We start from the raw sequence: 15,508 nt of genomic DNA, 5'->3' as shown, positions 1-15,508 counted from the left end.
TTATTATTACGAAATACATAAAAACATACAATAAAAAACAAGTAATACACATAACATGACATAAAATAGTGGGCCCATAATGGTTTAATTGCAAAAAGGGTTGTTATTTATATCTCCTCATTTATGGATAATGTTTTTGTTTATTAGCAACATTATATTGCATCTTAATGCCTACTGTATTACTGTAGGCTAATAATCATGCAACATATCCTGGAGGCCTGTGTGTACAGAACAAGGCTATAAGTAATATTAACGATGTTTACTCAAGAATCCCATGAGCCGACATGAACCAGGACCCTGATACCGAAGCAGCTCAACGTGATTCGGCCATTATTAATTCTGCTATGTCACTATTGTCCTATGTTAAAGTCCATTCCACGAAAAAGGTGAAAACTGTCTCTGTTATTCTTTTTAACCTTTTGGCCCAATGTTTGCACTTCAACCTGGAGTAACTCCGTTATTATTATTATAACAATTTCACTTGATTTCCCCCCTTTTTCATTGAATTTTTGACATTTTAATATTTTGTCACAGTCAAATGGAAAGCAAAAAGAGAGAAACGCTGATTTAAATGGAGGAGGGGGGGGGGGTCTGTCCACGGAGGGAAAAAAAAGAAAAAGAAAACTCCATGTCGGGTTTTATAGCCTTTCCCCTCAAATTACCTTTAATGTAAAAACGTATAAAGCCGCCGCGCGCTGCCTCACTCCACGCAGAAGCGCACAAGGGGCCAATCAGGCGCGAGGTGACGGCCCCTGAACACGTCCACGGCGAGGCAGCGCGAGTAACGGAGCGGAGAGAGAGACAGAGGAGAGAGAGAGAAGGGGGGAGAGGAGGGAGGAGTGACCGGCCCGGGTTCAAAGTTCTAACAGACTCACCGGCCTGAAGGGAAAGAAGAAGAAGAAGAAGAAGAGCGCGCGCGAGAGAGAGAGAGAGAGAGAGAGAGAGAGGGAGAGAGAGGGAGAGTGAGAGACTGACAGGCGCTGCCCGAAACTAGACGAACCAAAGCGACGACATGAGCGGCCAGTTCGAGGAAGACATCCACGACCGGGGCGAGAGGAAGAGCAGCAAGTCGCCGACGCTGCTCTCCTCTTACTGCATCGAGAGCATTCTGGGCCGCCGCAGCCCCTGTAAGGTCCGGCTGCTCGGGGCGCAGGGTCTGGCGGCTCTGACGGCTCTGCCCGGGAGAGGCGAGCTCGACAAGACGGCCGACGGTGAGTGCGCCCGCGTAGACACACACACACACACACACACACACACACACACACACACGTGTGCACATAGAGGAGAAACACGGAGACCTGACGAGCACGCGGGGGTTTCGTGTACTCTGAAGACTGTAGCGTCTCGACAAGAGACTTTGTTTGTCGTTGCCCAGAAAGTCAGCACGTTTTACGCAGAACAATAATAGTTGTAAAGTCTGGTGGAAATGTTTGAAAGGCCTTTTAAAGTGGAGTAATTAAGGAAGAAATCACGTTTGCTCATGCTTTCCACAGTCATGTCGTTGTTCGTTATATTTACATCCCTGACTCTCTTCCCTCTCAGGGCCAACGAAAGACCCCCTGTCCCTCGGCGCGGACATCCACCTGCCCCCGAAGCTCCGGCGGCTGTACGGACCCGGCGGGAAGTACCTGCACGAGCACGCGGTGAAGCTCGACCGGGAGCGGCTCCTCCTGGAGCAGGCCGGCGACGGCCTGAAAATCAGCCAGGCGCCGCAGGTGAGCATCAGCCGCAGCAAGTCGTACCGGGAGAACGCGTCGCTGAGCCGGGGGGAGGGCGACCAGAGCCCCGGGGGAGGCTCGGAGGACGGCCGCCTGGGGCTGGTGGAGCTCGGGCCGCTGAAGTTCGAGGAGGACGCGGCGGCGCCGGCGGCGAACAAGGAGGAGGAGAGCTGCGCAGACGCGACGGCGCTGTCCCCGAACAAGGACGAGGAGCGGGAGGGCTTGAACGCCGGGGATGGGGACGTGAGGGACGGGGAGGAGAGCGTGTGCCTGTCGGCGGGCAGCGACTCGGAGGAAGGGATGCTGAAACGCAAGCAGCGGAGATACAGGACTACGTTCACCAGTTACCAGCTGGAGGAGCTGGAGAGGGCGTTCCAGAAGACACACTACCCCGACGTCTTCACCAGGTAAGCCTATAAATTCAAACACAATATTATTATTATTATTATTATTATTGTTATTATTGTAGAGTAGCCTAGACGTTTACGAATCAAAACCCAAAAGTTGTAGGCCCATGCAAATTTGAGTTTAAATACATATACAACGTCGATAGGCTTTATATTTTTTACATTATATTAGGTTACAATAATTATTATATATACATTATTGATGTTATCATTTTTTATTCTTACTGTCCTAGTTTTTTTTAAATTTACAAATGCAATATTTAAAACAAAACTCCAATACCACACGTGTCCTCTTGTAATTTTCTTGCATTGAAGGTGATAATCAATTGCATTTCACTGTCGAATATAAACACCTTTGGAAAACAGGCCATAACATTTCCCCAGTATAATTCCAACACTTGTGTAACGGGACACCGGTGCGGATCACACCTCGTCAAAACTGCCCCGACACCGAACACCGAGCCCCGCGCCTCGCACAAGTGAACACAATGGGCCTGGGAGAATGGGGACGTCGTGGTTTATATTATACCTGTACATACAGAGGACAGTGGTGTGTTATTCAGATTTGCTGCACGACATGATACTGTATATATCAGCTGGGGGGGGGGGGGGGGGGGGGGAATAAAACAAACGAATTATGAAAGAAAGAAAAAATAATGTGAGGGCCTAATAACTTCAAGATCAAGGGCAGGTGTGAATGACAGGGCGTCACAGCATGAATTTTATATTGTTGCTGGAAAAAAATATTAGGACTTTTATATTGTAATAGCAAATACGCCATTCATGAAATAATAATAATAATAATTATAATAATAATAATAATAATAATTATAATAATAAAAACTCATTGATTAACAGAAGTTCATCAGACAAAATGTTTGGCACACCCACTTTTTTGGTTTAACATTTTTTTTCTTAATTCACGGACACACGAACCTACTTTTTTGTTTTCACCTTTGGGATTATTCATATTTTCCAATCGATTTACTTTAAGCCGACCTGCAGCTCTAATTTGCACTGCACGCCCCTGCATCTCCGCGCGGCTGAAGGCGGCGGCGGCGGCGTCGATTGCTTTGTGGCAGGCTAGTTTAGGTGTCATTATTTCAACCATTATGTTGTTACAGTGACAGGCCCGGGCTAAGGGGAGGAAAGGAAAAGAAGAAAAAAAATCTAACAATCACTATAGAGGCCTATTTCTACCCATCCGTGACAGGGAAAATAGAATATGGCCATGGCGTCTTTTCTTTGCAGCTCATGCCAGGGAGGAGAGGAGAAGAAGAAGAATAGAGAGAGAAAATACAAAAACAAGCCTATTTTTGGTCGTCTGTTGACAGTGAACAATAGGAAAGGGGACAAAACAGCAATTCTGCGTTGCTTCCAAAAAGCTGCACTGTTAACCTTGACTCTTTCCTTTCTCCATCTTTTTTTTCTCCAGAGAAGAGCTCGCCATGCGCCTAGATCTCACCGAGGCCCGCGTTCAAGTAAGTGTCTTGTTCATCTTCTTCTCTTAAAAGAGAGAGAGAGAGAGAGAGAGAGAGAGAGAGAGAGAGAGAGAGAGAGAGAGAGAGAGAGAGAGAGAGAGAGAGAGAGATGCCTGTGACTTGTAAATCAAATATGAGGATGAGGAAAAAACCTCTAATCCTTTATGTAATCCCTCTAGATTAGAACATGTCCCCGGTGCACTGCGCTGGATAATAACCGGCGATGTGCGTCACTGATTGGGGATCAACGATTGCAGGGCCAATTTGAGGCGGTAATTTATTACAGTGAAAGAACGTGTTAAAGGCCCCTCGGTCGCTGCGCTGGGGAGGGGAAAGGCCCCTTTCCTGTTATTGAACGTTATTATGCGCGGACGAGGGACGTTTTAGTGGCAATTAAGCGGCCGATGGCGATTCATAAAAAGCGCACTTAGTGGCAGGAGCAAACACGGCCAGTGTTCCTGGGACGAGATTGTGTTTGAATTCCCATCAGAGAGAGAGAGAGGGGGGGGGGGTCGAGATACGTGTGTGTGGGTGAGAGAGAGAGAGAGGGAGAGAGGGGCAGGAGAGGGAGGGGGGGGGAGAGAGGGGAGGGATAATGCTATTTGATTTCCCATTATGTGATTGCAATAGACCTGCATTGATCCGATGCTTTGCACTTGGGAGCGAATGAGAGACCATTAAAGGTGTTTGCTCCCCCTCCCTCACCCCCACCATCCCTCCATCCCCCCGCCTCGCACTGAAAGCGTGGCCCTGCATGTCGAGAGCCCGGGCTCATAACCAGAGAGACAAGTCAAACACACGGTGGAAAAGCTCCGGGGAGGTTATGGCCGACGCGGTAAAACAACAGATGTCTCCTTTAGGGGCCGTAAGGTGAACAAATCACTTAACGGGCGCCATCGGGAGGTGATAAAAACTCATAAATTCCCGAGGGGCTGTGTAATGCTAAACAGCCCTCTGGAAATAAATGTGTGCGTGCGTGAGTGTGCGTGTGCGTGAGTGTGTGCGTGCGTGAGTGTGAGTGCGCGTGAGTGTGTGCGTGCGCGCGTGGGCAGTCCCTGTCGCTCAAGCTGCTTCGTTCACTCACTCTGCCCGTGTTGACACTCTGCTCATTGTGGTCGTCCCGTGCCTCCTGCAGTGCAAACTGGGCGCCGGCGGATGCGTGGGAAAGTTAAATACTCCCCCTGGATTTGGAAGTCACTCGTTTCTGCGTCTCTTGTAAGAATTTAATTTAAAGCGCGTCAATTGTTATTGGCTCCGTTACGGCGCAACTTTTGCGGGTCTTTTGTTAGCGCCGCTCTTAATTATCTCTCACCCTGAAGCCCCCCCCCCCCCTCCTCATCCTTTAATTAGACGGGGAGCAGATTTAAGGGCCCGCGAACAGTCTTTTACCGTACGAGTCATTACCGTTGACTCTTCCGCCTGTTGGCCACAACCTGAACTACACAACTATCACAACAATGTGCAACGTTCACTGCAACGAGAAGTTGCTTTGTTGGAAGGGAGTTTTTTTTCTGGTTGTCTGTAACCTGCAGAACTGAACAGAGCATCCGTCTTGTCATCAGGACAGATTCTATTATTTATTAGGGCCCGAGCTCCACTGACAAAGTCAGAGCGAGGACCTATTGTAATTGAGTGAATTGTTAGATTTGTTTTCCTGTTTCCAATGCAGTGCTTTATTGGGTTGACAAATGAAAAAAAACAAAACTGCTCATATTAACCAATTGCATCTGCCCCCCCACCCATCAGGTGTGGTTTCAGAACCGCAGGGCCAAGTGGAGGAAGCGCGAGAAGGCCGGCGTGCAGGCCCACCCGTCGGGCATGCCCTTCCCGGGCTCCCTGGCAGCGGGCCACCCCCTCAGCCACTACCTGGAGGGAGGTCCCTTCCCTCCCCACCACCACCCGGCCCTGGAGTCCGCCTGGACAGCCGCGGCAGCTGCGGCGGCCGCTTTCCCCGGCCTGGCCCCGCCGCCGCACAACGGTTCGGCAGCGCCCATGGCCACCCCGCTCGGCCTGGGCACGTTCCTAGGCACGGCGGCCATGTTTCGCCACCCTGCCTTCATCGGACCCACTTTTGGCAGGTAAGCTGCACGCCGAACACGGGGGCACCAATCATTGTACTTGCAGGACTTCACATTTATCCCTGTATTCTGAGAGAAATGACTATGATTTTGCAGTCAAGCACATGCACAGAACAATGCACAGCATCGACGGAGCTCAAAATATACTCACAACACACGGTGCCACTATATAATGACTGATGTTAATCCTCCGTCACACCGCACTGTTTATCTCACCGTCTTGAGTATAAATATGCTTTACTGTTAACCGTTCGCAGTGGTGTGTAATCACTCTGTCACACGCCTTGATACATGAAAAGAACGCGTGATGCTGCCAGACGAGCTGTGAGGAAGGGCGGCACCGCACACATCATCCATATGCCACAATTAGCTTCTGATTAATACGGCATATTAACCTTGTGCTCTCCATGTTATCTCATGAAAAGGGAAGTCTGCGCGCGATAGGCGACATCAATCTAGTTGAGGAAGGATTTTGAACGACTCGAGCAAACCGGAGAGGAAATAAAATGTGAGGGACAGTGGGAATCTTCATTTACAGGGGATGTTTTTGTCCTTCTGCTAAAGCATTTTGGTTGTTTTTGGAATGAATAACTGAATTTGTCGTCCATCGATTTACATTTCTGTGACATTTCTGTTCTCCTCCCAGGCTCTTCTCCAGTATGGGTCCCCTGACCAGTGCTTCCACCGCTGCGGCTCTCCTCCGCCAGCCCGCCCCTCCCGTGGAGAGCCCCCCCCACGCGGGGCCCGTCCTCCCCGACCACTCCGCTCCTTCCTCTGTCCCCACTTCTGCGGCCGCGGCGGACCGCAGGGCCTCCAGTATTGCCGCGCTGCGCCTCAAGGCCAAGGAACACTCGGCTCAGCTCACCCAGCTCAACATCCTGCCAGCCGGAGCCGCAGGGAAGGAGGTGTGCTGAACACTCAACGACAGCTCTAGCCCCCCCCCCAACCCAGGTTTATGTCCCATTCCATTACAACCCCCCCTCGTCCCACTTCCAAAAAACCCATTCATACCTCTGGAGGATGATGTCCCCGATGTCCCCTGTGTCCAACCGTCCCCGTTACCTCATGTTTCCCCAACAAAATAGCACGACCAAATTCAAAAGAGCACTGGCACAGAAAAGTGTGTGTGTGTTTGTGTGTGTGTCTACTAATTACAGCTATTGTAACATTGCTTTACACTCCATCTTTTAAACAATTACTATATTTTAAAATCTTTTCAATGTCTTGCCACAAATTAATTTAAAAATAAATTAAACTTGAAAAAAGGTTCTGTTGTAAGATATATAAATATTTTTTTCACAAAATGCTGTGCAAAATGCACAGACAATAAATCACAAATCCAACACATCACCAAAGAACTTACTTGAGAATTTTGATCGTTCAGCTCCACCACATAACTTTACTAATTATTAAGTTGTGATTCACACACGGAACCTTAAGCCTTCTGTGATACACATGTTTGTACGAATGTTGAAACCAACATCAACCAACAACATTAATGCCCTAGTATTAATAATTCAGTATTATATTGTAGTCAAACTCTTATAGGGGCAACTTTTTAAAAACCTGTTTAAGACGTTAAGTTCAGGTTTATAAATTAAAACAATGTAAGTTAATACACGGTGCCCATAATCATTTTTAGGGAAAATTTAGAAATTTTATTTGTAAGAAATTATTTCACAGTGCGATGTGACTACTTTGACTTCAGTAAATGGTCTGTCATCTCTCTCTCACACACACACACACACACACACACACACACACACACACACACACACACACACACACACACACACACACACACACACACACACACACACACACACACACACACACACACACACACACACACACACACACACACACACACACACACAAGCAGAGCTGAAGATCCGCACGGAAACCCTGAGACTTTTAAAAAAGGATTCTTGTGCGAGCTCAAACGTGGAAGAACTTGAGTGCTCGACACTAAACACTGCTCCGTCTCGTTGTGCGTGCGTGGACATGGGCTGAGCCAGTGTGCGTCTGTAGTAAAGGTGAGTCGGAGGAGGCCCCCCACACCCCCACCAGAACCAAAGGAAACCTTTCCATAGACCATCTATAGCCTTCTCGACAAGCCTGACTGCTCTCTACTCTGCCCGCCTGCCCAACAGTAACACTCAGCATCACACATGCACACACACACGTGAGCAAAGTTGAGAGCTGAGATATGTCTCTAAAGATGACGTGGCTGTGTGAAAGAGAACTGTACATATTGTGTAATTTAAAAAAAACACCAGACAACAAAAAAGGATGATTTTCAAAACAAGGTCGTGTACATTTGAAGGAGGCCGCGTTTTGACGATTTGCACTCTGCGTAGTGTTTAATGAATGTTGCCCCTGTGTAGAGTTTCACCATGTGTTGAATTATGAATTATTAGGGTTTCTAGACTATTTTATTTATGTCAAAAACTGTCCCCCTGAGGAAATGATGAGTGAAGGGCAGGGGTTTTTCGTTTGTTTGTTTGTTTTCTTATTAAGTGATTGTAAGTTTCCTGGTTTATATTAATGCTAATTTGAATAAATAACAAATGGTAAAAGGAGTTATCTTTTTATTATTTCAAATTCCTTTAGGACTGACGTACAGTCCCCTGAACCAGGAAAAAATAAAGAAACAATGTGAAATAGAATATCATAGAAACTATTAATAAAAGGTGTTATGAAGAAATTGTGTTTTATGTATTTAGTTGTTGCTTTTTTCCTCGAAGGAAAATTCAAATAACCTTTTTTTTTTTTAAAGTGCTATAAATAATCTTGACGATGTGCAAAGTGAACTGTGTATCCATGCACCTTCACTTACAGGTCCGATGGTGAGGATGAGGAGGATGATGAGGAGGAGGATGAGGAGGAGGAGGATGAGGAGGAGGATGAGGATGAGGAGGCTGATGAGGTTGAGGAGGATGAGGAGGATGATGAGGAGGAGGATGATGAGGTTGAGGAGGATGAGGAGGAGGATGATGATGAGGAGGATGAGGAGGAGGATGAGGATGATGAGGTTGAGGAGGATGAGGAGGAGGATGATGATGAGGAGGAGGAGGATGCCCGCAGTGCAGCTCGGCGGGGCGGTGTGTCGCACTGCTCCAACCTGAATGAGGCAACATGTGTTAGCGGTGTAATCCAGTGCGCTGCGTGCGCTTTATGTATCCTCCACAGCGGAGTTGACAAAATACTGACCAATATATTCATGAGCCTAATCCCCCCCCCCCCCACACATGAGAAACGCACGACAAAAGGCGAGGGGTTTTTCAATTAGATCGCCCACTTTATATCTGGTAGGGGGGGGGGCGTCACAAAACTTCCCTTAAACCCCTTTAAAGGCGCTAAATTGGTCTTAACATCTGTAATGCGGTGTCGATGGAAGCGAGTCCCCCCTTTGTCATTAATGAAGTAACAAACCACTTCATCACACGGTGCACACTCAGTTAATTCCACCCCCTCCCCTCCCCATCTCCATTGGTCCTCACCGCTGATCCAGGACCATTACAGCGATCAATGGTTATTCTCCTCCGTTTGACCCAATCCATGGTACCCGAGCACAGTCGCGTGAAATTACACCGCGGATTAATGTAGTCCCCCTTTTTCCTTTTGTCGTCCGCAATCTGCCGGAACAGACCGGGGCAGACCCCTCCTCGTGTGTCCGCGGGTCTCACACACACCTGTTAATCATCTTGCCTTGGGATGGAGATTGAGACACACATATATATATATTTATTTATATATATATATATGTGTCTCCATCAGTATGTACATGAATTGATGCCGACGCACCACCCAGCCTGGTCCAAAGTCACACAGTGGAGAAAAGAAGAAAGGAGATAAAAAACAATTCCCTCCAGTGCGCACAGACCATCTACCGTGCTTTAAAAATAAAAATGAATCCCTTTCTTTTGCTGAAGCTCAGTGGAGCGTGTGTGTACGGGCTTTTTTCTTCTTCTTTCTTCCTCCCCTGTATAGAGGTTTGATGAGATTGTCTGAGCCCCGAGGGGGAGAGTTGTGATCTTATTGTGAATATAACTAATGAATGGCAAAACCAATTTGTCCCTAATATCTGGGGGAATGCCGGGAGGCGGGGGACCCGCTGCGAGCGAGGCTTTAACTTTTTCTTTTTGCAAAAAGGCGAGAAAATTGAAATGCTGTAGCGGGAGGGGGGGGGGGGTCGTCTGGATTTAAAGTCACACTTCTTGCTGGTGGATGTGTGTGTGCACCTGTATTCAAGGCATTCATGGGCCTCGCCGTGGATGTGGATGTATGGAGGGGTAAAACCAAAAAGAAGGTCAACAGAGTCCAATCATCTCTTTGCAAATTGGTTACAAAAAAAAAGAGGAAAGAAATGGACATGATTTTGTTGTTGTCTGGCCTCACTGCCCCTGGCCCATGCACCTCTCACTGGGTAATCCAGGTCCAGACATTAACAGAGAGAAAAAGAATCCTCCCTCCTCCCTGACTTGCGCCCACTTCCGTCGCCGCACATTCCCCAGTCAGACCCACTCCCCGGCTGTTGACTCTGATTTGGCCCCTGATTTGGAATTCTCCCGGGTCCCCTGTTCCTCCCAGCGCACCGAGGAGAATAGGCCCAATCACCGCTCCGCCGGATCGCTCCTCGCTCAGTCCGCGGGAGAGGAGCTCGAAAAAAAAGGCGCTTTTGATGAACAGCCCCCCCCCCCCCCCCCCCGCCCGCCCGCCCCCCTCCACCGGGGCCCTGAATAGCGGGGCCATGGCACTCCGCTCCCCTCTCGGATCGCCCCTTAATTCCCCGGCTCTCTTGCTCTCATCCAATTAGCTCAGTGTATTAAGCGGTTTATCGTCTCATAACCGCCCATTCAGCTCCGACAAGGGAGACACTTTGCAATGGGACCGGCTCTCCTTTTGACGCCCCTCTCCGCCGCCTTGTATGTCCCGCCGCGCCATGAATAACGGGGGGGGGGGGAGACACAGAACGGGCGACTAATTCCCTCATCAAAGCACTACCTTGTCCTGCGCTGGTCAAAACGACAAGCAATAAAGCTTAACGCGACAATACAAAGAGACTTGTTCGACCTTATTAGCTTAGCGGGGTCGAATTAATGCAGGAGGGGACTCAATCTGACTGGGTTCACTCCAAAGTGAGGGGACAAAACGGGGCCCTCACTCACAAAACCCGCAGCCCCGGGCAGTGGGAGAATAGCGGGCCCTCTATGGGCCACTTCCACTGGTTGATTAAGTCTGAAGGAAAACAAGAGTGTAAAAAAAAAACAGGTTGAGAAACTGTGGGGAGAAGTGATATCATTTGATGGATATGTAAAGTTATGGGCAATGAATGCACGGGGACCCACGTTGTGCCGTTCCTTCTCCGTGGCACTGGTGAATCGGGATGGAAGTGTTCAGCCCCACTTGAGGTTGCCTTCCCAAGTCACAGCTGTTTGCAGTGATTTATGAGGCTTGCAGTGTTTATGGAGATGCACACTGCAGGATGGAGTAAAAAAAATCTTCTTTTTTTTTTGCTGCATTAACACAAAAGAGAAATCGTGGTGGAAAATGTTGAAAGGTGTCGTGTGGTGGGAAACTTTAACCGTAGCCGAGGGAATGTATACAGTGTTCAGAAAAGAGTCGAGTCAAAATATCCACACGGCTTCAAAAGTTAGATATTTGGACTTAACATCGCTTCTATATCTGTCTGCATTTGGTTAAAAATCAGAGAGCAGGGCGGCTTCATAGCAATACTGGAAGTTTACATCAATGTCAAGAAGCACCTTGATTTCACAGGTTTTCAATTCTAAACAGTCAACCCTATATATTTTTTTAATTTTAGCATAACAATGCGATGTAAAATAACATATAACATTAAAGAGGATATTTATCTATATCAGTCAATTATTTAAAAAAACCAAAAGAGCAGCAAACTGAGCAAAAACCTTCAAAACGAATCAAGGACAAAAGTGGAACAGGTCTGATATTTCATTTAGCAAATCAACGACTAAAACCAAAGTCCATAAGATGTAAACCTTAAAAAAAAGGATCAGTTCACATTTCGCATTTTTTTTTAACGGCTCTCATTTCTTAAAACAGCTGGTCAACACACTTTGGATCAAATGGGATAATTAATACACTTGTTGGAGACTACTTTCGGAAGCAGATGAATACGAATTTGGTGCAACAGCAGCAGGACAGTTCACGTGGTTTGACTGGACGGTGCAGTGGAGAGTCTCACTGATGTTTCACGGGTTTTGGACAATGGATCATTTTCTGTAAAACATATGATTGATATCAGGCTCTGGTTACAATTGGATCAATTCACTGTTTTAGTCTTTAATTGGAGTTTGAATATTGGTGAAAAATGATTAAAAAAAGTACTCTTGATTTACAAACCCAGATTCCCTATTTTACATTTAGTCGATATTTCCCATCGTCTTACGTACTAAACTTTAGTAGGAATTGCTGGCGATATCCATCCACCCACGTCAGTTATCACAAAAAAAACAAGATCAACGTCTCATCCATTGAAAATTTTTAATGAATTATCAGTATAAAAAAAAAGGTTCTCATCAATATCAAAACACCGGACACGAAATATACTAGTGACTACAAAAGAAAATCATTACATGAATCCCTCCCGAACAAGTTGGACAAAATGACACACATTAAAACACCATCTGAACGTTGGGTGGTGTGGGGGGGGTGGATGAGATGATCGGAGTTAAACAGAGGCGGTGGAGGAGAAGGAGATGAGCTGTTCGATACGGAGACAAAAGGGGTGAGGCAGCAGCGCGTGGCGTCCTTCACCCCTGTCACTCGCTGCATCCTCCTCTCTTCTCTCTTCTCTCGTCTTGGGATCTGACGCGCGCACATTTCGGGATGAATGGTGGTAATCAGGACGAGTGTCCGACCGCCGCGGGCGTCCAGTGGTATCGGTGGCCGGAGTCGCTATCATTGGCTAATTAGCAGCTGTTGGGGGAGTACGCCGGCTGTGCTGAGAACAAGTCATCTCTAACACGCACACACATCTGGGCACAAGGCTAGCCTCCCCCCACACATACACACAAAAGACTATCATTTAAAGGATGATTGCGACTCCCCTTAACCATACAGAGTCAGGGCGATGGGGTCAAGCTATAAGTGTGTGTGTGTGTGTGTGTGTGTGTGTGTGTACAGAGTGAGTGTCTATGTGAAGAAAGTGGTGGAGGAGAAAGGTGTGATTTGATTTGGAGCTTCACAACAAAGCCCCATCAGGTCCTGGGATGGTTCATATGAAGGTCAGAGCCTAAAACCGTCAGAAATCAGAGACCAGTCGTGGTTTGAAGATGCTAATGTGTACTAGTGTGACAGCCCAAGCTTCCAGGGTGGTGTTGGTGGTCGTTTCGGACGTGTGGTGTGTGTTTGTGTTGTTTTTTTACTTGAGGGTGGAGAAGGCCTGGAATAGTTTGGCCAGATTTATCTCCGAGTAGCCGCTGGTGGCCAAGGCCTTTTCGGGGACTTCCTTCAGCTTCCGGTACACGTCCTTCTCCCAGTTCCACTTGGCGACGCGATCTGTGGGAGAAGAAGAGAGAAGAGTTACCACTGCTGGAGCTCCATGGACGATCACCGAGCTCCTTGGCTGCGTCTAGGGTCAGTCAAACACTACAGGCTACGTTGACTTCAAACTAGTTGATGGTTCACCCCCACTCCATACTTACGATGGTGTGCAGCTGTAAGTGAAGCAGAGTGCACGCCGGCTTTGTCTCATCAGCAGATCTAATGCTATCCGGTAGTATTCCTATCTCTCTGAGGGCCGCGAGAGGGATCACACGAGATTGGACTGATGGGTCGATGGCAACATGTGCGTGCGTGCACACAGGATCATACCATCGATAGAAAAGCCCCGACGAGAGCCAATATCTGAGTCAATATCTGGTCCCATTTATCCCCTCAGGTGGGTCGTAATAGGGGCCAGAGAGGCGACGGAGAGCCGACCATCGTGGGCTGGGTGGCCGCCTAAATAAAATCTTCACAATATCATGTACTGAGCGCCATGTGCAGACAAAGTATCGCGAAACCAAGTAAATAGCACGAAGTCACGCTAAAGCGTGCAGAAGCAGCAAGCCACATCTGGAGAAACAGTGAGCGGAGAGGAGGAAGAGCAGGACAGTGGAGATGAGCCCAAGAAGGGTTTGTTTGATTTCACAGCATTATTCATTCTCATTTATATTGATCATGAACTGTTTTTTTTTCTACCTGGTATTTTAAAAAAAAGCACAATCTCGATCACTACATCGCCACGTAGTTTATAATAACTTCAAATGTTTTCATGTAAAAAGTTGGAACATGTGAATGACGGGCAATTCCGCTTGATGGACGACTAATGGATCAACTGCTGATGATTACATCTTTAGGTCTATCAACTTATCATTTGATCACCTAATAGATAATAGAGCGCTCCAAGTCCTGACACGCTGCGCACACACACACACACACACACACACACACACACACACACACACACACACACACACACACACACACACACACACACACACACACACACACACACACACACACACACACACACACACACACACACACACACACACACACACACACACACACACACAGAGTCCATATGGCCGGTTGTCATGTCATCACCATCTCCGCTGCTCCATCTCCTGTCTCGTCCTTCCTGCCCATTACATTAGTGGCTGCTGGATAAATACCAACCCACTGACCGGCCGAGGGAACAAAGGTTAGATACACAGGGATCAACATGTGAGAGACACACACACACACACACAATCATACAGAGACAATTGATGGCAGTTAAACACTTAAGAAAAGCGCACTACCTCACAGTCATGGCGACTAAAAAACATCCATGTGACAAACTAATCTCTCTCTCACTCACACACACACACACACACACACACACACACACACACACACACACACACACACACACACACACACACACACACACACACACACACACACACACACACACACACACACACACACACACACACACACACACACACACACACACACACACACACACACACACACACACACACACACACACACAGGTGTGGCTGACTTCCATGCCAGCCGCAACTATTACCAGATAATCCTCACGTTAGCAGGGACGGGGATGGAGGGAGAACAGGGGAGAGGAGCGGCAGGGAAAGACAAACTAGTCTATTTATCAGAGGAATAGAAGGGGGTGATGATGCATGATCAAGCGAAAGCAATCATGTCATCATTTCTGAAAGGTAGGAGAAAATAATTCACCCCCTCCTCCTCTCTTCCTCACTCCTTTCTCTTTTCCACCTCAATCACTGCATGGCAAACAGATAAAAGAATGATTTAATAGTCACAGAGAACCAAAGAAAGAGGGAGAGACCTTGTAGCGAGTCGGAGCACAGTGGGGAGTGCAGTTCAAATAAATAGCCTCCCATAAAAAGAGAGTATGAGGCAGGAGGAGAGACCAGAGGGGGAGACGGCGGTGGCGGTGGCGGCGGCGTTGGAAAAGGCCGAGACGGAGAAGTGGAAATGGCGAGAAAGAGAAGCGGACAGAAGCGAAAGATGGGAAATGCAGTGCTACTGATCTGTGGACAAAAATGTCGCTTCAGATGGTGAAAACTTTGCATAATTAATAGCACGGGACAGAAAATAGTCAAAGCAGAAACCATCACTGTGTCTCACACACATGTTCACAGGAACTCCAACGCACACGCACACATGTGCAGTGAGTGTATCAGGGGTTACCGTTGCTCTAACTAGGTGTTGCCACACACCCGCGCACACCGGCGACGCTGGGCACGAGTAGATCAGGGCTCCGC

General features: G+C 47.6%; 2 protein-coding genes across 4 annotated transcripts in view; one reads left to right on the top strand and one right to left on the bottom strand.

Moving 5' to 3' along the window:
- The first annotated feature begins 390 nt into the window (after window positions 1–390).
- On the top strand, window positions 391–8,394 carry arxa (aristaless related homeobox a). Its single transcript, XM_035618872.2, has 5 exons — window positions 391–1,211; window positions 1,543–2,125; window positions 3,561–3,606; window positions 5,353–5,684; window positions 6,331–8,394. The coding sequence occupies exons 1-5, from the start codon at window positions 1,013–1,015 to the stop codon at window positions 6,596–6,598; spliced, it is 1,428 nt and encodes a 475-aa protein (XP_035474765.1). The 5' UTR covers window positions 391–1,012; the 3' UTR covers window positions 6,599–8,394.
- A 2,661-nt stretch (window positions 8,395–11,055) lies between these two features.
- The window catches only part of pola1 (polymerase (DNA directed), alpha 1), a 48,863-nt gene continuing 44,410 nt past the window's right edge, over window positions 11,056–15,508 (bottom strand). The window contains exons 37-38 of one of the 3 annotated variants that reach the window (XM_035619537.2): window positions 13,094–13,226; window positions 11,056–11,165 (exon numbers count right to left, since the gene is read on the bottom strand). In XM_035619537.2, coding sequence (XP_035475430.1) covers window positions 11,084–11,165; window positions 13,094–13,226 — 215 coding nt within the window. In that variant the 3' untranslated portion in view covers window positions 11,056–11,083. Of the gene's footprint in view, window positions 11,166–11,643; window positions 11,946–12,195; window positions 13,227–15,508 lie in introns of those variants that run through there. The other 2 variants (XM_035619538.2, XM_035619539.2) reach the window with 2 other exon arrangements.

Source organism: Scophthalmus maximus, chromosome 21, assembly GCF_022379125.1.
Source record: "Scophthalmus maximus strain ysfricsl-2021 chromosome 21, ASM2237912v1, whole genome shotgun sequence".
Taxonomy (NCBI): Eukaryota; Metazoa; Chordata; class Actinopteri; order Pleuronectiformes; family Scophthalmidae; genus Scophthalmus; species Scophthalmus maximus.
The sequence above is the reverse complement of the archived record's forward strand: the minus strand, read 5'-3'. Positions and strand labels throughout refer to the sequence as shown.

Bases quoted from the DNA above. Each gene is read 5' to 3' on its own strand.
- arxa (XM_035618872.2), top strand. From the start codon at position 1,013: ATGAGCGGCCAGTTCGAGGAAGACATCCACGACCGGGGCGAGAGGAAG. The intron at 3,607-5,352 runs GTAAGTGTCTTG...CCCACCCATCAG, and splicing joins TCACCGAGGCCCGCGTTCAA to GTGTGGTTTCAGAACCGCAG. The intron at 5,685-6,330 runs GTAAGCTGCACG...TTCTCCTCCCAG, and splicing joins ATCGGACCCACTTTTGGCAG to GCTCTTCTCCAGTATGGGTC.